The 24,769-nt window shown below is 30.3% G+C and overlaps 3 protein-coding genes across 7 annotated transcripts; all 3 read left to right on the top strand.

Moving 5' to 3' along the window:
• Positions 1-4,168: 4,168 nt before the first annotated feature.
• On the top strand, positions 4,169-7,636 carry LOC146724117 (uncharacterized). The gene is given in 7 exon segments (XM_085480430.1): positions 4,169-4,179; positions 4,269-4,416; positions 4,646-5,108; positions 5,111-5,823; positions 5,825-6,499; positions 6,889-7,104; positions 7,190-7,636. Coding segments are annotated over 7 exon segments (2,673 nt in total).
• Positions 7,637-10,126: 2,490 nt separating this feature from the next.
• LOC114936530 (uncharacterized) lies at positions 10,127-16,817 on the top strand. 4 transcript variants are annotated; one of them, XM_085480415.1, is made up of 5 exons: positions 10,127-10,804; positions 11,321-11,467; positions 13,063-13,219; positions 14,715-16,607; positions 16,748-16,817. In XM_085480415.1, the coding sequence occupies exons 4-5, from the start codon at positions 14,726-14,728 to the stop codon at positions 16,804-16,806; spliced, it is 1,941 nt and encodes a 646-aa protein (XP_085336541.1). In that variant the 5' UTR covers positions 10,127-10,804; positions 11,321-11,467; positions 13,063-13,219; positions 14,715-14,725; the 3' UTR covers positions 16,807-16,817. The 4 variants fall into 4 exon arrangements, with proteins under 4 accessions (XP_085336541.1, XP_085336543.1, XP_085336540.1 ...); XM_085480417.1 differs by having other exon boundaries at positions 10,129-10,804; positions 15,443-16,607; XM_085480414.1 differs by having other exon boundaries at positions 10,129-10,804; positions 14,702-16,607.
• Positions 16,818-17,707: 890 nt separating this feature from the next.
• On the top strand, positions 17,708-21,429 carry LOC114936528 (uncharacterized). Of its 2 annotated transcripts, XM_085480418.1 has the most exons (7): positions 17,713-19,095; positions 19,300-19,494; positions 19,608-19,694; positions 19,790-19,996; positions 20,080-20,273; positions 20,696-20,855; positions 20,985-21,429. In XM_085480418.1, exons 1-7 carry the CDS (start codon positions 18,879-18,881, stop codon positions 21,116-21,118), a joined length of 1,194 nt encoding a protein of 397 aa, XP_085336544.1. In that variant the 5' UTR covers positions 17,713-18,878; the 3' UTR covers positions 21,119-21,429. The 2 variants fall into 2 exon arrangements, with proteins under 2 accessions (XP_085336545.1, XP_085336544.1); XM_085480419.1 differs by lacking the exon at positions 20,985-21,429 and having other exon boundaries at positions 17,708-19,095; positions 20,080-20,160; positions 20,696-20,801.
• The last annotated feature ends 3,340 nt before the right edge of the window (positions 21,430-24,769 follow it).

The following is a 24,769-nucleotide window of genomic DNA, read 5'->3' as shown; positions in this document are numbered from 1 at the left end:
TCGATCATCTATTTTTTAATAATTCCATTGCGTGTATGACTTATAAAACTAAAAATTATATAAAATAATAAATTCAATGTCAAATAAGCTTCTTTATTGTATTGAGAAAAATTTCATGTATATATATCAAATGTTATATCTATTATAAATGCAGCTCTTATTTAATATGTATTGATAATATTTTGGTATATAAAGTATATATTTATATACTATTTATTTATTATTTAATTTTATTTTAGTAAATGACAATTAAATGTATGTTATTATGTTCAAAAATCATTTTTTATAATTTACGATATAAAAATTGCCACATCAATTGTATAATATTAGAACCTCATCGTAATATATTATGCAATATTTTAAACTGTTGCATTGAGCAGATGTATCATGAAGAATGATCTTCTATATTATACTAAAGATTTCCTTGTTCTTTGTCTTGTTTAACGTTTCTTACTTCTAATGTTTGCCGTTTAATATTTAATTATTGCTAATTTATGTTTTAACATTATATATTTTATTTTGAACACTTCTAATGCCATGAATTAATATAATTCTAATTTTTTTTCTATTTCTATTTTGTTATGAAATGTTATTGTGGAAAGCATGGAGACGAGCGGAAGATAAAATTAACTATCTGGAAACAACAATTAGAAAACTACAAAATAAAGAAAGCGAAGAGAAAAAAATCGTTTACGAGACGGATGAAGAGCAACTAGAGTGGGAAATAGTTAAGGGCGCGAAATACAAGAAAAGAAAAGCCATCTCATCGCCTGAGATATCCGCACAACAAGAAACGAGAGAAGCTAAGGCTGAAAAAAGGAGTATCCCCCTGCCGATATTCATAAACGAAGTCAAAAACTTTAACATGATTAAAGATCTAATTATGCAAAAGATTAAACACGATGTAAATTTTAAAACGCTAGCCAGTAGCGAAATAAAAGTAAATACTATAGATGAGGAAGACTATCGGGCGATTATCAAGCTACTAAAAGTAATTAAAACGCAGGAAAATCATCCCCTAAAAGAAGTAACTTACTATACATTTCAGTGCAAACAATCTAAACCTTATAAAATAGTAATAAGAGAGTTACATCCAACAACTAACGAAAAAGAGATTAAGAATGAGCTAGCGAAATTGGGACATGAGGCCGTTCGAGTAACAAACGTAATCATCAAAAAGAAAATTAATGAGATACCGACTAAAATAGCGCTACCACTGTTTTATATTGATTTAGTTGTCAAGCCTAATAACAAAGATATCTATGAACTGAAACATATGTTATACTGCAAAATCAAAATTGAGCCACCGAGAGTTAAAAAAGAGATTCCGCAATGTAAGAGATGCCAAGGATTTGGGCATACCCAAAATTACTGCCAAAAGAAACCTAAATGTGTCAAATGTGGAGCTAATCACTACTCTGCTGAATGCAAAAAGCCAAAAAATACAAAATGTAAATGTGCTAACTGCGGATCAGAACATACGGCGAACTGAAAGGGATGCCCAGTCTACAGAGAAAAGATAGCGTCTCAGCAAAAACCTAAAATGACCGTTACGCAACGTATATATCAAAACGACCACATGTTCGCTAAAAAACCTTCTGAATCCTATGCTGAAGTAGCAAGCGCGAAATGTACGCATCCAACAAATGGGAGTATGGAAACACAAGCTAAACTAAATGAACCAACGATCCAGGACGTGTGGGACCTACTCCAGAAAATCCAGTATATGTGTAATAGCACTGAACACAGATTGGAAGTGCTGGAAGAGAGAAACCAGCAGAGTCCAAAACATGACCAATGTTATAAAAATAATGACAGACACATCGTTTAGAATTATAACTTGGAATGCGAATGGCTTGGCACTGCGTAGTAGGGAGCTAGAAACATTACTAAATTATAAAAATATAGATATAGCATTAATATCTGAAACCCACTTTACTAATAAAAATTACTTGAAGATTCACGGTGTATCACACGACGCACCCTAGTGGTAAAGCTCATGCTGGTACAGCTATCGTTGTTAAAAACAATGTAAAGTTTTGTCCGCATGAGGAAATCAGAAGGGATTATCTGCAAGCTACTGTTATTACGGTCCAACACAATAACTCAGACCTCAAAATAGCAGCAATATATTGCCCACCTCGACATAATATCAAGAAAAAGCAGTTTGAAGAAGAAATAGGAAAGCTTGGATCGCGATTCATAGCCGGAGGGGACTTTAATGCTAAACACACGGCATGGGGCTCCCGCTTAATCACTCCCAAAGGTAGGGAATTGCACAAAGCAACTGAAGCCTGTAAATGGGATGTCAGATCGTCACGGAAACCAACATATTGGCCGACGGATAGAAACAGAGTACCTGACCTGTTAGATTTCTACATCACTAAAGGTATATCAACAAACTATTTCGAAGTTGAGAATATAGATGACCTCTCCTCAGACCATGTGCCGGTTTTACTCACGCTGAGTTTTACTGTTATTCGAAAGGAAAAAAGAACTACACTTACCAGCAAACATACGGACTGGGACAAATTTAGAGAGGAGCTTGATCTAACAATAAACCTGAAAGTTAGGCTTAAATCTGTGGAAGAGCTAGATGAACAAGCGCAAAACATGGTCGACTATATCTGTAGTGCTGCGAGAAGCTCAATACCAGCACAAAGTAACATTATAACGCAGGAAATATGCTACCCAGAGGAGATTAGAGACATGATTAAAAACAGAAGAAGAGCAAGACGTACCTGGCAAAAATCTAAACATCCAGAGCACAAAAATACCTTTAATCGTATCAATAATCAACTAAACAGACTAATCAAGGAAAACAAAAAAAAAGCTTCAAAAGTTACCTAAGTAACCTCTCTGCAGAAACGGACAAAAACTATTCTCTGTGGAAGGCAACTCGAAGACTTAAACGTCCAATTATCAGGATACCACCACTCAAAGATGAGGGGGGGGGGAAGTGGATACACCGTGATGAAGAAAAAGCCGAACTGTTCGCTCGGCACCTGCATAAGGTTTTTCAAACCAACGACACTCAGTCCAGTATTGACACGACAAGGATATTCCACGAAGATGTAAAAATCAAACTGTTTACACCTTTCGAAATTGCACAAGAAATTGATAAAAATATGAACCCCAAAAAAGCGCCAGGCATAGATCAAATATCACCCAGTTTGATCAAAGAACTATCAAGAAAGGCAATAGTACTGATCACATATATTTTCAACGCTTGTCTTAGATTAGAACATATACCAGAGTGCTTCAAAATAGCTCAAATAATAATGATTAACAAACCCAACAAACCGGCTGAAGAAGTAAAATCATACAGACCAATATCCCTACTTCCGGTGATATCAAAATTATTTGAAAAGTTACTGTACAAACGACTCAAACCATTACTACAGATTCCGGATCATCAATTTGGTTTCCGTAATCAACACTCAACCATTGACCAAATACATAGAGTGACTTCTATAATAGAAAAGGCATTTGAAGAAAAGAAATACTGCTCCGCTGTATTTCTGGATGTCGCACAAGCATTCGACAAAGTGTGGCATGAAGGGCTCATTCTAAAAATTAGTAAATTATTGCCAGGAAATTTTTGCAGACTACTGGAATCATACCTCTCAAATCGAAAATTTAGAGTGATGTACGAAAAAGCTAAATCGGCCTTTTTACCAATACAGGCGGGAGTCCCACAGGGAAGCGTCCTGGGGCCGATCTTGTACCTGATCTATACGGCAGATATACCAACTGATAGCAAAACGACAATAGCCACGTTTGCTGATGACACAGCAATAATGGCAGTGAACAACTCACAAAGAAAAGCAACGAATAACCTCCAAAGAGCTTTAGATAAAGTGTCACAGTGGACGAAAGACTGGAAAATTAAACTCAATGAACATAAATAAACACATGTAACATTTGCATTACGTCGCATTGATGCAGAACTCCGTGTATATATAGACAATCAACTATTACGACAAGCAAACTCTGCAAGGTATTTAGGCATGCATCTGGATACAAGATTAACGTGGAAATATCATTTATGTAAAAAAGCGGAACAAATCCGCATGAAAATTAGACAAATGCACTGGTTAATCGGGCGCAGATCCCAACTGGACCTCTATCATAAGAGAATGATATATCTAATGATCATCAAGCCTATATGGACATACGGTATCCAATTGTGGGGATGTACAAGTCTCGAACCGTCTAATAATTCAGCGTGCTCAAAATAAGATCATTCGCATGATTTGCGATGCCAGATGGTATCAAAGTAATGAAGACATACACGCGGACCTAAATATCCAAACAATCGAGCAAGAAATAAGAGAGTTCGCAAAGTCACACGAAGAGAGGCTACGCCAACATGTCAATGCTGAAGCCATAAGCTTACTAGATACAGACCAAGATGTGAGACGACTAAAAAGAAACAAACCCCAGGACCTAACATCTTAATAACTTAATGTTATTCAGTGATACGAATTTAATGCTTTAGATACTGACCTAAACTAAAACACATGTTCAACAATCATATATCAATAATATTACTTATTTGAACCACGGTTTGAGATTGTAATAACCATACATTAAATTAAAAAAAAAAAAAAAAAAAAAATTCTATTTTGTTATGGTTCTTTAGATACAGAGTAAATGTTATAAACGCAGACTACGTAGAAAAGTAGAGAAAGAAAGACAGAAAAAAATTAGACGCAGTGAAATTAAGAGAATAGTAACACGAGTTCAGACATCATTCGAAGAAGAATCAAGTAATGAGTTAGATGAAAACTTAAATGAAAATTTAGATGAGTTATTAGAATCTGACAATGAGATATTTTGTGAACAAAATGAAGACACTGTGATTGCTTCCAATAGATTTTTATACAACAGATATGAACATGCAAGAGAATCTCATGACTCTGAGTATGAAATGAATAATGATAACTTTGTTGCTGATAGTGACAAAGAATTATCTAGTGAATCTAGTAGCAATAATAATATAACTGATACAATGAAAATGAGCAGTCTGAGTTTACGAGTGATAATAATGATGTTTTTCAATTTCCTAACAATGAAGCTAAAGAAGTGTATGTTACAGAAACAACCAGTGAATGGGCATTAAAAGGGAGAATTCTCTCCATGGAAAAACTTAACGATTTATTATTAAGACTGCATGTAGTGCATCCTACTTTGCCGAATAATTATAAGTCACTATTAAAGACCCCCTCTCATTTAAATATTACAGAAATAGAACAAGCTCAAATATGGTATAAAAGCATACGATTTAATCTTGATTCTATGTTGCTGGAAGAATATTTAAAAATATATCATCAAATTTGCATTAATGTCAATATGAATGGACTTCCAATCTCTAAAAGTTCACCTCTTAAATTTTGGCCAATATTAGGTTATCTTGTTGAATCGAAAAATAAACCATTTGTTATAAGTATTTATTTTGGAAGAACAGATCCCAAAGATGTAAGAAGCTTTTTAAATAATTTTGTTAATGAAGTTGAAGATTTATTTCAAAATGGTTATACTTTTAATGGGATTACATATCCATTTAGTATAAGAAATTTCATTCTTGATGCACCTGCTCGTTCACTGATAAAATGCTGTATAGGACATGGAGGATACGGATTATGTGAAAAATGTACTGTTATAGGAAAGACTGTACATTCAAGACGGGTTTATCTTGAACTTAATGAACCTTTAAGAACAAACGAATCATTTAAAAATAGGGATCAACCTATTCATCACTGCGGACAATCACCTCTTGAACAGATTAATATAGGAATGGTTTCTCAATTCAGGTTAAATCCATTTTCACTTGGTTTGGCATGAAGTGTTTAAACGATTGCTTCAAGTGTGGCACACATGGAATGGTCCGTGGAAACTGCATAGAGAAATAAGAGAGGATATATCTTTTCTTCTTCTTTCCTTAGCAGACACTTGTCCAAGGGATTTTGTTAGAAAACCAAGATCACTAAAAGACTGGACAATGTATAAAGCTACTGAAAAACGTCGTTTATGTCTTTATGATGGAATCGTAGTTTTTAAAGATAATCTCCAAAAAAATGACCATCATTTTTTACTGTTGCATAGCGCTCTTACTATCCTTTCTAGTCCCATGCTTGTTCAGTCAAAGATGATGTGTTATTATGCCGATGATTTGCTACGAGCATTTATTAATCATTCTGTTACAATTTATGGTAAAATGTTTGTGGTATATAATGTGCATGCACTTGCTCATTTAGCTCAGGAATGTTTGTCTCATAGATCATTAGATAAGTTTAGTACCTTTCCTTTTGAAAATTGTTTAAAATCTCTCAAGAGTTCACTTCAATCAGGTTACATCCTTTACAGCAAGCTGCGCGTCGTGATATTGAAAAAACAGTGTCAGTGTCAGTGCATCTTTCAACTAATGATAAAGAAGTTATTTTGTCACATAGGCATTATTATTGTGGCGAAGTCATTGAAGGTTCTCATTTTCAAAGTATTTCTATCGGTGACGTTGTTTTAAAGATTGGACGAAGAGATTCTTGTTTTATGACAGTTGACGGAACAGTATGTGTATTACTAAATATTGTGAAAAGACGAGAAAATATTTACCTAATTACAAATAAGTTTAACAAAAAAGAAGATTTTTATGAATATCCTTTTCCTTCATCTTATATTCGTATTTTTAAAGTGTCAAATGTGGATCATCAAAGAATTATAGTAGCATTGACAGATATTCAAGCAAAATGTTGGTTAATACCCTACAAAGAAGTTTTTGTTTCAATCCCTCTTTTGCATACTATGCCCATGTTTTAGCATTATATAATATATATATAGTCAACTTTTATATTTGTTATATTTGTATTTTTTGTTGTTTTATTTCAGTTTGTTGTTTTAAAATTTCTATCTGATGACGACAGCGATATTTATTACGATATTGGCTTCACAAAATGGTTGATTGGAGTAAATAAAGATATGGAAGGTAAGACATATTGGCCACCACATAATGTTGAAGCTGGAAGCTTTGTCCGTAAAGAAATAAATGCGGACAAAACTTGGCCCAAACATTGCATACATGTCAAGAGATATCACGGTATATTTGTTTTCATTTATTAATTCATTTATTGTATAATCATTTATTGTTTTTTTTTCTTTTTATGGGTATGTGTATCGATTTATGTATGAGTTTTTAAAAATTCTCGGCTTTAATAATATTGACTGTATGGTATTCAAAATTATAGATGAATATGTAAAAACACGAAACAATGTTCAAGGAATTACTAAACATGATGATTCTAATTATGAGACAGAAAAGGAATTAGGTAAAGGTAAACGTAGAAAGATAAATAAGATATTATCTTCTTCAGACTCTGAAGAAGAAAAACTTGTAAAAAAATCGACCAAAGCAGTTGCACCTCCTTCAAATGTGCAACTACTTTGTAGTGATTTTTATGGTTCCGTTCCATCGTGTTCGCACGTCAATGAAAATCAAAATAAGAAATTTAATATCAAAGTCAATTCGACTAAATCCCAGAGGATACAAAAGCAGCAAACTTTTTTTAGCTATGGTATTAAAGGAAAAGCACTACTTGTGCAAAATGTATTGGATACAAGAAAAAGGACAGCAAAGTAATTTCAGGAAAAATTGTCTTTACAATCACTTTTCAGCAACAAAGTTATTAACACTACAAATGCATTAAAGAAACAATCTCAAAAGCATCAAATAGATTCGATGCATATGCATACTGAAAAATCAAAATATAATAAGCAGATATTGAAAGGGAGGGGGGGATTTCGAAAAATATGACATTTTCGACAAATCTGATTACATGATTTTGAAGTACATTAAAGATCATAAAACTTTTATTTGAAACTTTTGTTTATATCTCTTATCGCTTCGACGGTATTCGCTGAGAAATAAAAAAATCGATTTTTTTCAAGAAGGTGTTTCACCCCCTTAACGGCCGAGTCAGCACTTATAAAAAAATACGTGTCTCCTATTTTGATCTAGACTACAACATATTCAAAGCTCATTAAAATCGGAGGGGGACACTTCCAACAGTTCCAACCCTTTCCTTGTAAGATAAGACACTTCGAATTTTTCTAATTTCTCTCTGCATTTACGCAAAGTCAATTAAGGGTTGCGCAAGACTAATTTCCTTTTGCATATCATTCTCTAACTTAAGAAATCTCCATTCAACATTTTTATCAGATCTAATGATTTTAAATTATAGCAAGTATTCTTGTTATTAACCCAACTCTGTTCATAATTCCTGTCCTTATCCTCAAAATCTTGTATGCCCAAATCACCGAGCATCTCGTATATCCTGGTCGACAAGTTTTTTTGAATGCCTGAGTAGCCGAACATCTTGTATGCTCTGGTCGACAAATTTTTTGAATGTTTGAGTAACTGAGCATCTCGTATGCCCCACCTGGCATTATCAGATGACACTTCCTCTCCCTTATTCATTTTCCATAAATAACAAGAGACATCTTTTATTTTATAATCTGATATAAATGTTCTTCCCCTTCGCCGAACTCTCCTACCTAACTTATTAACTAACAATAAATTCCCCTGTAGATGCACAACCAGAAATCTAAGAAAGCAAACAGAAAAAGAAAAAATCATAGAGCAAGCGCTAAAACATGCGCTGCACGCGTCGCCTCTCTTTTGCGCTCAATCAAAGAGCCAAGACAAACAAACCACGCATTAAATAAATTAAAAAGGTTTCCCTGGCTCCAGAAACTGTGCATCGATTGAAAACGGCGTCTACTCTAATTAACATTGGCAAATCTTTTTTATATAAAGAATCAAGCTCTGAATTAAATTGCGAAGAAGTTACTATTAACGACTCTTACAACCCTAATTACTTTACGATAACAGCCTCCACATTACAATTTCCCGAACTAACATCCTTTACTGTTTGGGAAAAGCGGGAGCTCTTCAGGGAATTGTTGTGTGCCTCGGGAGAGACACCAGGGGGTCGCGCCAAATTGGGATGGGAATCCGGGGCGTCAGGACTTGTCGGGTGTTTGTAGAAAATGCACTGCACTTTTCTTATTAAAAATCTTTATTCAACTTTAACCACTTGGCCTTTATTTATTTCACCAATATTACACTGAAGCTTTGCCGGGAGTGTGGCACTGACTTTCTATCACTCCGCGTATCGCGCACAACTGCGAGTCGATGCTAAGTGCGCGCGCGGTTAGCGAGACCGTGGTTAGAGCGATTGTTTGTGTCTGCGACTGAGCGAGTTGGCGCGTCTCTACTCTCTTTTTATAATGTTTTTTGGAGTTTTCCCGATCGGAAGGGGTGCCTGGCAACAGGTTTCCCCGGTTCGAGAATCTAGGTGCAAGCGAAGCAGATTCAAAGTCCTTCTGCTTTGCTTGCACGTTGACCAATTTCTGTTCCGCGTATATCTCGCATTGTATGCGTTTTTAACGCGGTCATTATTTGTCGTAATTCTGATTCCGCGTATACCTCGCATCGTATGCGTTTTTAACGCGGTCATTATCTGTCGTAATTCTGATTCCGCGTATACCTCGCATCATATGCGTTTTTTAACGCGGTCAGTGTCTGTCGTAATTGCGGATGTAATACGAGTACTCATTTCTTAATACTAGTTACCTTTTAATAGTTATATCTATATCTTTGGGGGATATAACAGAATATATTTCTCCCAAAAGACCTCCACTTAAAGATTTAATGTCTTTATTAAAAATTCAAACACCAGAGGGTTCTATAGATATAGACGAATATATTAATTATCTAAATCCTTAATGTAAATCTACGACTAATAAAATAAATTTAAACTTCTATTGACTCCACTCTAAAAGTTACCTGAATACCCTAATTTCGAAATTCAACTCCTAACCAGTGATGGTACTTACGCCATAATTAAAATTTTAAATTGATGTTTTAAGAAAAATATTAGATATCGACCAATTCCTCATTTTAGATAATATACCATTTGCAGACTTAGAAATTGAAATAGAAATTTAATGGATAGTCATATACCACTTATAACCAGAATTATTTTGCAGATGAATTCTGACCAAGACTTAGAATTAAAATATCACGTAATTATAATATTATTAGTAAGCATAATATATGATTATCTAAAGGGAGAGATAAGTCTGAATCAGGTAATCTCCATTTTAGAGGACGTAGAGAAAATCATCACTACTAACGCCACGCCTACTCCTAACTAATATACCTTACCTTAAGTCCTGACTGGTCCCTAGACCCTCTACACTCATTGTCAGTTCCTAGCTCTCGGCGTCCCTTGGGTATAACCGGTGTATGCAGATTGCCCCACAAAAATAGAAAGCATTATTTTTTCCCTAACTGAGGCATAGAAAGAAAAACGTCACTCAGACGTGACAGTATTAATAGAGATGGAGGAGGAGAAGAATAAAAAGAAATTATTAAAGAAGGGATGAGTATTAAGAAGGAAATGAGATATTGGGCTAGACGAGGACCTGACAATGAAGGAGCGAAGAATAACGTGGAAGATGGTAGTGGGCGCGTCGTGATCACGCCAAAATACTTAGCGATATACACAGAGAGACCAAAATACGAAATATGATTCGCTCTATTACAACAGTATATATTATTTTATTATAATTAAAGAACTAGTGTTATATAATTTGAGTTACGCGGGATTACGCTTTCTAAATGTATTTGCATATTCCGCGGTTCCAAGCCGAACATACTCTATTATTTTTGCTGCCGACGGGCGACGGACGACCGCATAGGCAACGGGCGAGGAGAACGAAAGCGTAACTTTGATTAAATAAGGTAATCTCCTCTTTTATCTTGTATGTAAATTCTTTTTTTAAAGATATATGAAGTATTATGAAAAATATTTTTATAACATTTTATTATAATATAATATGTGTGACACAAAATATTCTGCAAGTTTGAGGTTAATTGTAAGAACATGACAAATTAAGAATTTATTTAGGCATTTTATGCAAAAAAGATGTAATGATATATAATGACAAAATCAACTTAATGTGTATCTGTATATCGTCGTTGCATCTTAATGTAGACTACTGTAGACAGATCAAAAATTTGATATGCAATGGTGTATGTTTTCTGTCTACATTAATATACAACGATAATATGCGAATACACATTAAGTTTAATCGGCTATTATATCATTACATTTTTTGCATTAAATGCCTAAATTAATTATTATTTTGCCATCTGCTTACAAGTAACCTCGAACTTGTAGCAGAATACATTACTCCGTTACAATATTGAGTAATGTTATCAGTAATGCTATATATTTTAATCTTTGTATCTTTTCAGGAAGCAAAGTTTAAATATGAAGAACAAACAAGTTGCTGTACATATTGAGAATGTCACACATGCAAAGTCCTTGTGGTTCAGTCTTAGCGATTTTATTCAAGTTTTTCTTCATATCGAATAATTGAGTTCAGACAGCGAAAAGTTCAGGTATACAAATTCTTCTTATTATCATTGTGTTTCCAAGCAAACTTGTTTATGGGACATTGTTGCTTTGTATGTTGTGCATGTTTATTTACGATATATAATTGATGGGTTTACTTTGTTTTAAGTATCAAGATTTTAAAGCTATATATTTTGGTTTTCAAAAATTAGTTGCAAACAGTAAAAGAGTTTTTCAATGTTTTTGCTATAGATATATTAATACTCTGGCATAATTGTGGTAATTTTTTGCATTGATTTTGAAATTATTGTCGTGATCAAATTCGACAATTATTTTATTTCAAATGTTTTTTTTATATAATGGTTTTTACTATATATATATATATATATATATATATATATATATTATCTTTATAAATCAATACATACATGTATTGATTTATAAAGATAATAATTTTATTAAAATACCTTTGTTTCTTTGAGTCAAAATATTTTCTCTAGATATATAATCGTATAAACCGCACTCGATAAAAAATAAAAAGAAAAGAACATTTCAGAGGGAAGAAAAAATATATGTTGATAATGTTAAGCAGTAGAAAATTTATATATGTAGCTATTATATATATATAACGTATTATATGTATAATACACATATAATTTATTATATATAATATAGAATTATTTTATTCATTTTATAAATTAGGCAAAATCTATTTAAAAATCTATCTTTTAAATTAAAAGATACATGATTTTCATTTGTTTTCTTAAAATTCAATTATAAAAAATTTAAATTTATAAATATAAATGTTATAAATTAAAAGAATTAATTTTTGAATAGTTGCTTGAGATAAAATTGAATATTTAAAATTGAATATTTAAAATTGAATACAAAATGGACACACTGTATATTGTGAACACAGATAACTTGTAACTATATATACTATTTAATGGACACCTTATACGTTCCAACTGCTCTTAATAACAGTTGCTATCGCAAATAAATAAGCCCTAGATGTTCATTTATTTCCTCCGAGATGTTTGTTTCCTGTTTCCTCTCGCCTTCGAGTGCAATTCACAATTATATCGAGTTTACATCTTTTATCGAATGCAGTTTACTATTTTACAAAGGTACTTCAATAAGATTATTTTCTTTAATCGATATACATATAAAGGGCAAAACACTATTAATCTTTTTTCCTCTCTTACACACTCTCTTTCCTTTATTCAACCTCACTCCTCTCTCTTTTTCTCTCTCACTCTCTCTCTCTTTCTTTTTTCTTCTCTCTGCTTGAGGAAATATGTCACAGGGCGCAAAATAAATGATGCTTTCTCTCTCTTCCTTTCCCGTTCTTCCTTCTTTCCCTATATTCTATGTCCATTAACAGTATTCTAAATGTATTGTATTATATTTCTGTAGAAATTTTTTGCTTCTCTTTTTCTTCTTTTTTTTAGTTTCATTTTCTCTCTTTTCCACATCTCTTTGTTAAAAACGTTATTTTTTATTTTTCATTTTGAACACTTGAAAATTTATCAAAAAATTGAGCTTTTTAATTATTTAAAAGCATTTTTTAAATTTTTTATTCTTACAAAATAACTTATATTTATATATGTATATCTCTTTATGTATGTATATCTCTTTACAGATCTAAACTCTGAGACGAACTTCCGCATATCAATTGATTGTGCCTCATTTATAAAAGGAAGAGTTACACAGAAGTAATTCTGTAACAGGTAGACTCCACAACGCTGACTCTATAACGCAGCTCCATAAAGCAGAGTCCATAATACACCAAAAACAAGGTATGAATTTTACATTATACATATATATACATTTACATATATTATTTACATATATCATACATTTACATTATACATATATATATATATATATATATATATATATGTATAATGTAAATGAAACATAAATAGCCAAAATGTTTAGCGAGTTATAAAGCCGAAATATTACATATAAATTGTGATAAAATATATAAATTTTTTATTAAAAGATTGTAATATTTGAAGATGATTAATAGTAGCATAATTGCGACTCATATATATATATATATATATATATATATATATATATATATATGATAAACGGCTTTCAAAAAAAAAAATTACTCAAGATTAGTTACTCAGAATTATTACTCACATTATACGTTTCTAACTAGCCTTGTTAATATATTTTATTTATCTTTTCACAATGAATCTGTATTATATTGGAATGCTCATTGCATTGTATAAAGTTGGGTGCGACCAAAAATAGCTAATAAGTATCATCTTGCCTTCTAATTTTGATACGTCATACTTAATAATTTAGTAATTTAAGTGGTCTGTTCACTTTTTTGTATTAATTTTATTATTTTCTCTGTTTTATAGTCTTAAAAAGTATTCGTTTTTCAATAGTGTATTTAAACTTTTGATCAGTAGTGTACAAGTGTTTCCAGATGTTCTAGAACGGCTGAATATCTTCAAAAATATGTATTTTTATGTTCTGAGAAAAATATTTGAAACAAAAGTTGACAGATTAAGAATTGATTCTTCATTTCGACATCTTTGATTTCGCTGCGCGATTTCCCTTCCAAAAACAAGAATCGAATCACCGACCGATATTGCTCTTTTTCCATTTTTCTAAAATCCGCGGATACGCCCGCTTCCACACGCGGTCAAAACAAAACTACGAGTCCAATTCGGCTGAAATTTAACAGTAGCCGTCTACGAGAATGTACTACACGATAGTAAAACTCTCTTGCGATACTGGCACCATCGGGCGATGAGGCTAAGTACTTATCGGACTGCCCTCGTACCTGATATTCAATTAAGCAACATATTTGATTCTTCAACTATTGACCAAAATGCTAATGATCATATAGTACAACAAATTCCTTGTTCTACGCATAATAACAAATCACTGCATAATTCTGATATTCAATTATCAAGTAATAATAATCAACCTGACACTATTAATGTTAATCAATCTACTAAAATCTCAGAGAAGAACGTTACAAAAGATAACATAATTCAAAGTGATACGTCTGAAAGTACAGTACCTAGTGGTGCTACAGAAATTTTGAATACTATTGGCGATGATTAGTTAACATCTTCAACTGAAAAAAATGATAATGATCTTAATGTTAACAATAATTATCATAATCATGATAATCAAGAAAATGAATGTAATAATAGTGACAAACTAGCAAAAACCTCAGATTATTCTTCAAATCAAAATAATATAATAGTTCCAATAATAATAGCACTAAAAATACTAGTAAAAATTCACAGTTTCATTCGACAGATAACTCATCAATGGAAATTAATCCTGTTCGCGACTCATTACCTCTTGATATTCGCAATATACAAGTTCCTTGTTCAACAAATTCTTTGAAAAGAACAATCAAGAAACACTTTTGTCCATACTGTAAAAAATTACAAACAAAATTTGCTCGACATCTGGAAATAAAGCATAAGACGAAAAGTGATGTCCAAAAGTTTATACATATTAAAAAAGGAACTCGTGAAAAAGCAAAACTTATTTCAACTATCCGTAATCACGGCAACTTATTACATAATACGCATAATGAATTGAATACAGGCATATTAATAACAGTGAGACAGCGTCAAACTAAATATAAAAAATCTGTTGACAATTATATTTGTTGTACAAATTGTAAAGGTTTTTATTCAAAAGATACTATACGTATCCACTACAATAAATGTAAAGCAACACATAAGAAAGGTGTGCGTGAAATCACTGTTATGGATAGACGATTAACAGGATATATTCATACTTCTGCTTGTGAAATTCTTCGTGAAATTGTATTCCCCGTTCTAAGAAATGACGCAGTTACGAAATGCATCCAGTATGATGAATTAATAATATTATTTGGTAATAAACTCTGTGAAAGATATACGAGTACTCACCAACACGATATGATAAGAGCACATTTAAGATTGCTAGGACGTTATAAACTTGCCATTCAAGAGATTGATAAAGAAATTGATGATTTTCAATTGATTTTTCAGCCACAAAATTTTAATTCAACTGTAAGCGCTCTTAGAAAAGTTGCTAAGTGGAATACATCTATAATGTGGTTTAAAACACCTGCAGTTGCTAATACATTGACCACTTTATTAAAAAAGTGTGCAAATACATTAAAGGCTGAATGTATAAAAAAACAAGATTATAAGAGAAAACAGGCTGTTGATGATTTCCTAATTTTGTGGCAAGATAAAGTTCCAACTGTAATAAATAAAAAAGCTGTGGAAGATCAAATAAAATATAAGCGACAAAAGAAAATTATTATTCCATCAAAACAGGACATTAAATTATTATATAATTATTTGAAAAAACAATGTGAAACTTCTCTTTATACTTTAGAAAAAGAATTCGATTTATCATCATGGAAAACTTTAACTGAATGTACATTAATCTTGATTCAAATACTCAATCGTAGAAGAGCGGGTGAAATTGAAAGACTTACAATAGCAGATTACAAAAATCAGGAAATATATAAAAATGTAAATCCGGATCTTTATGAGAAACTCTCTGAAGAATCTCAACAATATGCAAAAAGATTTGCACGAATAACTATTCGCGGCAAGTTAGGTAGGACCGTACCCGTTTCACCTTACGCAATTGTAATAAAATCTATAGATACGATTCTTAAATATCGTAAACAAGCTGGAGTAAAATCTAATAACGAATACATCTTTAGTGTTCCAAACGCTGGTAAATTAAAAAAAAAATACTTAAGGGCCTGTCCTCTTATAAGAAAATTTTCTCATGAATGTGGTGCAACTATTCCATCTTTTCTACGGGAAACTATGCTTCGGAAACAAATTGCTACGTATACTGCAATGTTGAATATTAAAGATACTCAAGTCGATAATCTTGCTAATTTTATGGGACACGCCAAAGAAATACACAAAAATATTTATCGAGTATCGGTTCCTGTAAGAGAAATGACGGATGTATCTCGATTACTGGAGGCAGCAATGGGAAATGAAAACGAGAATGATAATAATGAAGATGATATCTCTGATACTGGCAGTGTATCGCAATTAAGCGTCATATCTGAAGAAATTGCACAAAGAAACATTTATATGTCAGATTCCGATGATAACGATGATAATGATAACACCGAGAATTCTACTGATGCAAATAGCACTTCTTTTGAATGTCATAATAGTGAGTTATTTTGTTTTTATTTATTCAGTATTAATTATATTTATACAATATAAATAATAGATTCCATTTTATCTATTTTTCTAATTAAAAATGTACTTTTTATTATTTTATAATTGAATTAATTTCTTTATTTTATTTAGCTTCTCAAAATAAAAAAGGAAATTTGAAATGCAGTAAAGAAAAAAAAACAATCTCGTAAACGTCGTAGCAGTGAGTTTTATTATTTATATTTATTTAATATGTATTAAGTAAATTTTATTTTATCCTTTATAATTTTGTAATATGTTTGTTATTATTATATACGTTAATAATATTAGCTTTTTTTTATTTAATTCAGTTTCTCCATATAGAAAAACAAACCGTATAAGGTGGAGTGAAGAAGAAAAAAATTCAATTTCTAAACATTTTGGCAACATTTATACATTATCACAATTGCCATCTCTTCAAGAGTGTCAAAATGCAATTAATAAGTATAAAAGTTTAAGAGACAACCTCAACAAATAAAAACATGGATTGATAATCAACGAAGAGCTGAAACTTGTCATAAAGCATATCAGATTTCGAAAAAATTAAAGTGATTTATTATTTGCTTTTTGTAATTACTATACTACTTTTCATATTCGACAGATTAATATTCTCTTTATGTTATCTTTGCATTTTTCTTCTTTTACCTTTTTTCGCCTCTGATATTTCAAAACCTTTTTCCTTTTAAAAATAACTGTGAGACGACCCAACTGGCTTAAATTAATTCTTATTATTATTAGTTTGATGCCATATACAAGAAAAGACGTCTTTTCTTGTATATGGCATCAAACTAATAATAATAGAAATTAATTTAAGCCAGTTGGGTCGTCTCACAGTTATTTTTAATTTTATTCATCACTGGCGATACAAGATATCTACTATTAATTTTTTCCTTTTGTTCTACTTTTATCATTTCTATTTTTTCCATTTTTTTACTTATTTTTCTTATTCTTATTATTCCTTTTTCTACTTTTTTTGTTTATTTTATACTCTTCAACACATTTTTTTATATTTTTCTATATACAGCTTTACTTATTTTATTTTACTTAATCTACTGATCAATATTATCTTAACGCTAAATTAGTTAAATATAGAAATGTATTCATTCTAATTAATATTTTAATTTTAAGGAACTTTTTAATTTTAAGGAACAATATCAAAGATACAAGTACCAAATAATATTATTAACATGTAAACTATACAAATCTCAAACAAAATCAAAATAATTCGTTAAATAATAGTTTTAAGTACGTAATGTACTTTTACGTTAAACTAAAAGTGAAACTTTTAAACAAAAGAATTTATTTTATCATAAACATTTTTTTAGTTAATTTTTGTAAACGTCGCAATCTAATAGTATAAATGTGGTAGTAATTTAATCAACCATATTCTAATAGTATAAACTTTATTTTATTTAGTAATCATTTAATGTCCCAGGTAGCAAGCACACGTCATTTTGACGTCGAATACTAGTCATGTTCGTACGAATGACGTCAAGTGACCAGAAACTGACATCATATTTGAATGACATTATAATGACGTCATTATTTTACGTCAGTATGATGTAATATTTAAGTCCTATATTCATTTTATAATGACGTCATTATGTAGTACGTCAGTATGACGTAATATTTAAGTCCTACATTCATTTTATTTACGTATTTTGGTGTCAAATCTAAAAAAGGATGCCATTTATTTAAACAATTAATATAAATATATAGATATAGGCATTTAAGAGCCGAACGCAAACGTACAATTTTTATAGGTAGATCCTATACATATTAAAATAAAAAATATATGTATGAGAATATTTGCAACGTCATATTGACGCCGAATGACGTCATTAGACGTAAAAATAACGTCATTTTGACGTTTAATGACGTTAGTTTGCCACCTGAGTACAATCATCGTGTCGAAGTAACAAAAGCAAATAGAAAGCGTTTGCAACACTTGCGAGCATTAAATATGTCTTTTTTTTTGGTAAATAATAAAAATAAAATAATGCCACGAGCATTGCGAACGTAAAGTACGTGAAACAGATCACGCGCATACAATCGTCATTTATCGCGCATGTTCTGTTTGCTACATCGGCGCGGAAAAATTATCAGTCTCATTGTCAGGTTAGGGTTAGGTTCACGTGCTTTGTGTAAATCCTGCTTGTTCAGACGCAAACGAAAAAATTCCGTATAAATTTTTAATTATTTATTATACGTTATATATTTTCTTGATTATATAGTCATTACTGAAATGACTTTTGTTGGCGTCGAATTTATTCTCAATGATAGTGATAATGAAGCATCAATTGCTTTAGTACATTGTTCATGGTTAACGCCACGAAAAAAAGAGGTTTGGTGGCCTCCGTATAAAACTGGTGCACAATTTAAGAAAGCACTCTTCCGCGAAGAAAAGCCAAAAGATCAAACATGGACATTATACGGTATTAAACAAATACTTTTTTCTTGTGGTATGTATACAATATATATATTTATGAATGTGTGTGTGCATATTGAGTATATTGAGTGTATTGAATATATTATAATTGTTTATTTAGTTAATATTATTATATATTTTATATTGTGATATTTTTAATTAACAAATTTTATTGCATAAAAAATTAGGTTATGTTTATAAAACTTGAATTTAACTATGTTATCTTTGTTAATTATAGATGAATATCAGAAAGCTAGTAAAAAACTAAAAAAGTGTGAAGAGTTTTCTGATGTACAGTCTTCTCCAGTGGAAGATAAAGAGCAACCAAAGAAAAGACAGTCAAAACGAAATTCTAAATACATATCTACTAGTGAAGAAGAGGATGATGAAAGTGACCATTCTTTACGTCGACCACCAAAAATTTCCACATTTGGTAAAAATATTTTTTAATTAGAAATTTAAATTTTTAATTAATAATTATAAATCTAATTTTATCTTTTTGTAAATATTGGAAGCATTTTGTTATCTAAGCATTATTATGTTTAGCACATGCGCTACAAGATAAACATAAAAAATCTTTAACATCAATGCCATCATCAGTATCTATGACATCAAAAGACCTACCAGAAACAGGTATAAAGAAATAGCAAAATATTAAAAAAAAATAAAGCACCATATATTTTTGAAATTTTGTTTTCTAATTTTTCTTTAAATTTGTTATATTACAGTATCGCAACAAGACATGAATTCAGATTCTTCTGATATTCCTGCACACAATACTCCTAATAGGAGATTAAAAGAGATAGATTTTTTAAATAGAACCACAATACCATCACTATCTTTAATTGTTTCCACAAACATCAGTTCTCGATCAGAATCTGTAAATTCAACTCTTAATGAAGCAAATGGAGTACCATATTTTCGTAGCCTTACTGGTATGTCTTATTATTATTCTATAAAATAAAACGATATTTTTTTATATGCTAGAATGATTGCCTATTTATATTAAATTTTTCAGAACAAATTTTTACTGAAATAAGAAAAGTGCGAGAACAAGTTAAAGAAATGTATGGAATATTGAAGCACTCCAACACTCAAGGTGGCATGCTCTCTATCCCAAATAATTGTCCTGTTGAGTTTCCATTGAAAACACGCGAAGAATTGCAACTATTAGAAAATTATTTTAGCTCCCGTGAAAATAAACACGCTGTGGTATATATACAGGGTTGGCCATATTAGGTGGACCCATTTATTTAAAAGAAAAACATAAAAAAAAAACACATTTTTTGCTGTTCAAGTGAAAAATCATTTAGCGTTCGATTGATGGTTGCTCCATAGCAAAAATCTCCTAAGACTGACGCTTCGAACACGTGCTATCATTAGTCATTCTCACATTCCTTGTCAAAGTTACAGTGTTACCAGATGGGTCCACCTAATATGGCCAACCCTGTATTTATTTAAATCACATGTTTTAACATACATATACAGACACATATTATTATTATACTACTACTACTATAACTACTACTACTACTACTACTACTATTACTATGTATGTGTATGCATGTGTTGTGTATATGTACATATATGTGTTTATACGTGCATTGATGTTAATTTTTTTAATTATTTTACAGTCATTGTTCTTCGCAACATTAGGAGGTGACACTACTACTGCAAGAACTAATAAAATTTTAAAACACGTTTTAACTAACGAACTTGCGAAAGGTTTTAACTTTGCAGGACACAAAAATAAGGAAGCTTTTGAGAAGCTTTCTTTGAAGACTGTGATAATCCGTAAGTTTGACAATATTAAATATTTTACAAAAATTAATTAAAATTGATAAAAAATAAAATTTCTCTCTTGATATAATATATAATTTGTTATAAAATAAATTGTTTAAAATTTTTCTGTTTTGTTTATAGGCGGTGTGCAAATAAAATCACCTTCAACCACAGAAAAAGATATTGAGGATGCAATCAAAACTTGGTTAAAACACGCTTCTGACAGATTAAAGGAAAGTTTGAAAAAAATAACAAAGAAAGGTTATAAAATTTAAATATTATATTCTACACGTATGTATTACTTTTTATTTTTATTTTGTCTATTGATAAATTAATAATTTTATTTTTTAAGTTTGCATTATTTATTTTAATAATTGGTTGTCAAAACATATCTTTTTTTCTTTTATTTGTAAAAATTTATCATTATGTTAAAAATTAGACGTAAACGTAAAGAATTTGTTGGACGGCGCCAACAATATCGAAGAGTAACGCAAGCTGTAAACAAAATATTTGCTGCTAATGTTTCTAATAGAACACCTTGTAATAATTTGAACCTATCAAACGAAATATATAATGAATCGTTAAATGATTTAGATACTAATAGAATTACAAGTACTAATAATGAAACGAGCAATACTGAAAATTTTGAAAATGTTATTGTCTCTTTAAATTTTCAAAACGATAACTATTTAACCATTGATGCCGTATCTAATTTTTCTAATAAGGTAATAAATAATTCTTCTGACACAGATATAAACAGTAGCTTAGATGATCAAAGTAATTTTATGTATGAATTAAGGAAATGGGCCATTGAAAGACACATATCACATTTAACTGTAACAGATCTTTTGCGCATACTTTCCCCTTATCACCCAGAATTACCATTAGATTCCCGTACATTATTGAAAACTCCAATTTTTACGCAAATTAATAAATTAGAAACTGGAGAATTTTGTTATTTAGGTTTGAACATAGCTTTGAAAAATGTATTGTCACAAAAGCATACCCAAGAATGTTTAAAACCTGGTGAAACATTAAAAATCTGTTTTAATGTAGATGGTATCCCATTGTTTAAAAGTAACAAATTACAACTATGGCCTATTCTGGGACTTATTAAAAATTTTCGTAGTATTCCATTCAGTATTTCAATTTTTTGTGGTACGTCGAAGCCTAAACCTTTAAATCTTTTTTAAGGAATTTTATAGATGAATTAAGTAATTTATTAGAAAATGGATTTGATTTTAATGGGAATCACTTTAAAATAGAAATTCATAGTTTTATATGCGATGCTCCTGCTCGTGCTTTTTTAAAATGTACAAAGACACATTCGGGATATTCTTCATGTGATAAATGTGTTGAACCTGGAGAATATTATAAAAATAAAGTTGTTTTTACAAGTGAAACAGCTCAAAAGCGCACAGACGAATCTTTTAGAAAACATATAGATGATGATCACCATCGTGGCCCATCTCCTTTAATAGATTTACCTATAGATTTAATAACATATTTTCCCACAGACTACATGCATAACATATGTTTAGGCGTAATGAGAAAGCTATTAAATACATGGATTGGAGGTTCACTAAACGTTAGATTACCTAACAGAAAGGTACAAGTGCTCTCACAACGTCTCATTAATTTACAGCCATTTATTCCATTGGAGTTTAATAGAAAACCTCGGTCATTAAATGAGCTAGCGTATTGGAAAGCCACAGAGTTTAGAACTTTTTTGATTTACATCGGTCCTTTAGTTTTAAAAGATATTGTAGACAAAGCTATTTATGAAAATTTTCTATTATTGCATGTTGCTATTTCTATATTAATATCACAAAAACATATAAATAATTTTGGAATTTCATTTGCACGAGAATGCCTACTAACTTTTATCAATCATTGCAAAAATAAATTGTACGGTCTAGAATTTGCTGTTTACAATATTCATCTCTTAACACATATATGCGACGACGTAGAAATTTATAGTCCTTTAGATGAATATTCTGCGTTTCCGTTTGAAAATTATCTTGGTAAATTAAAAAAAATTAATAAGATCTTCTAATAATCCATTACAGCAAATACATCGTCGAATTCAAGAAATAAATTGTTCTTCCTTAGAAATAAATAAATGTAACTTAAAAGAAGTCAAAGCTAAATATTTTGTTGACATGGAACATAAAAATGGACCTTTATTAAACAATAATTCTTGTCAATGGTACAAACAATATAAAAAAATCAGTTTGACAAATTTGTCATTTTCTATCAATCGCTACAGCATTGCAGACAGTTATTGTAGTTTGAGTAACGCAGAAGTAATAGAAATACATAATATTGTAAAAACAACAAATGGTGATATTTTCGTTATTGGAAAATATTTTATTAAACAATCACCATTATATCTATACCCGTGCGACTCATCGCTACTTAATATATATATTCTCAAAGATTTTAGTAATCTCAAAATATGGGCTATTAGTCTCATTAGCAGCAAATGTATTGTAGTACCTTATATTAATGATAATACTTATGTATGTTTTCCAATCATACACAACATTGATTAATATTCTTTTATTATTAATTTTTAGTTTAATATTTGTGAAAATTTATTTATTTTAATTTAGCAATCATAATGTGCAATGCATATTGTGCAATTTGAGATAGCTATTAATATAATCACAAATATACATTATTATTATTATGATTCTACAGTTTATATAATAATAAGTTTTTATATTATATACATATATGACTATTATAAAATAAGTTTTTGATAATTATATTCGTACATAATATATTTAAAAAATTTCTGTTTATATTAAAATTTGATAATTAATAAAAAATTTATATGTATACATATATTTACATATTTTATCCAAGTTTTATATATGTGTGTGTGCGTGTGCGTGCGTGTGTGTGTGTGTGTGTGTGTGTGTGTGTGTGCGTGTGTGTGTGTGTGTACTATAAAAAAATATTAGGAATCAATATTAAATATTAGGAATAAAAATTATTTTAAAGTAAAAAATTGAATAAACCTTGATATATAAATTAGAGTATAAAAGTCTTATTAGTCCTTTATACTCGAATTTGTATTTTTATAGCAAAGTTTTTTCGATTTTAATATTTTAAAATAATTATTCCTAATATTTAATATTTATTCCTAATATTTTCTCTATTGTGCGCAGGGTCTAAGAACGTCTTAATAACGTCATTATATTAATCAGGAAAGACGTCATGAAATAACGTCAAAATGTGGTTCTAATAACGTCATTATATTAATCAGAAAAGATGTCATGAGATGACGTCAAAATGTGGTTCTTTTCGTGACGTCAACAGTCTGTGACATTAGACCGTCATTTTTACGTCATAAAAACGTCAAGTCATGACGTCACAAGTAGTCAGTGACTGACCAATTTGAGACGTCAAAATGACGTGTGGTTGCTACCTGGGGTATTGTTGTATGCGATAGTGTTTTATTAAAATGTTATACTTTAAGTATTCTTTTATACATATAAAAAGTTTCAATTTTTTCAAATTAAATATCTTATTTTTACTGCGTAACATCGATATAATAATATTGATAAATCTTGCTTTTTCTGTATTAGTAAACATATTGATTATATTTAATATTTTAATTTTAAGGAACTTTTTAATTTTAAAGAACAATATCAAAGATACAAGTATCAAATAATATTATTAACAAGGTGTGTAATATTATTAACATGTAAACTATACAAGTCTAAAAAACAAACTAATTCGTTAAATAATAGTTTTAAGTACGTAACGTATTTTCACGTTAAATTAAAAGTGAAAATTTTAAACAAAAAAATTTATTTTTCCATAACAAACACTTTTTAAGTTGATTTTTGTAAACATCGCAATCTAATAGTATAAACTTTATTTTATTTAGTAATTATTTAATGTATTGTTGTGTA

This window comes from Nylanderia fulva, unplaced genomic scaffold, assembly GCF_048542155.1.
Source record: "Nylanderia fulva isolate GAGA-0341 unplaced genomic scaffold, ASM4854215v1 Scaffold149, whole genome shotgun sequence".
In the NCBI taxonomy this organism is placed as follows: Eukaryota; Metazoa; Arthropoda; class Insecta; order Hymenoptera; family Formicidae; genus Nylanderia; species Nylanderia fulva.
This window is presented reverse-complemented; position numbering and strand designations above follow the sequence as displayed.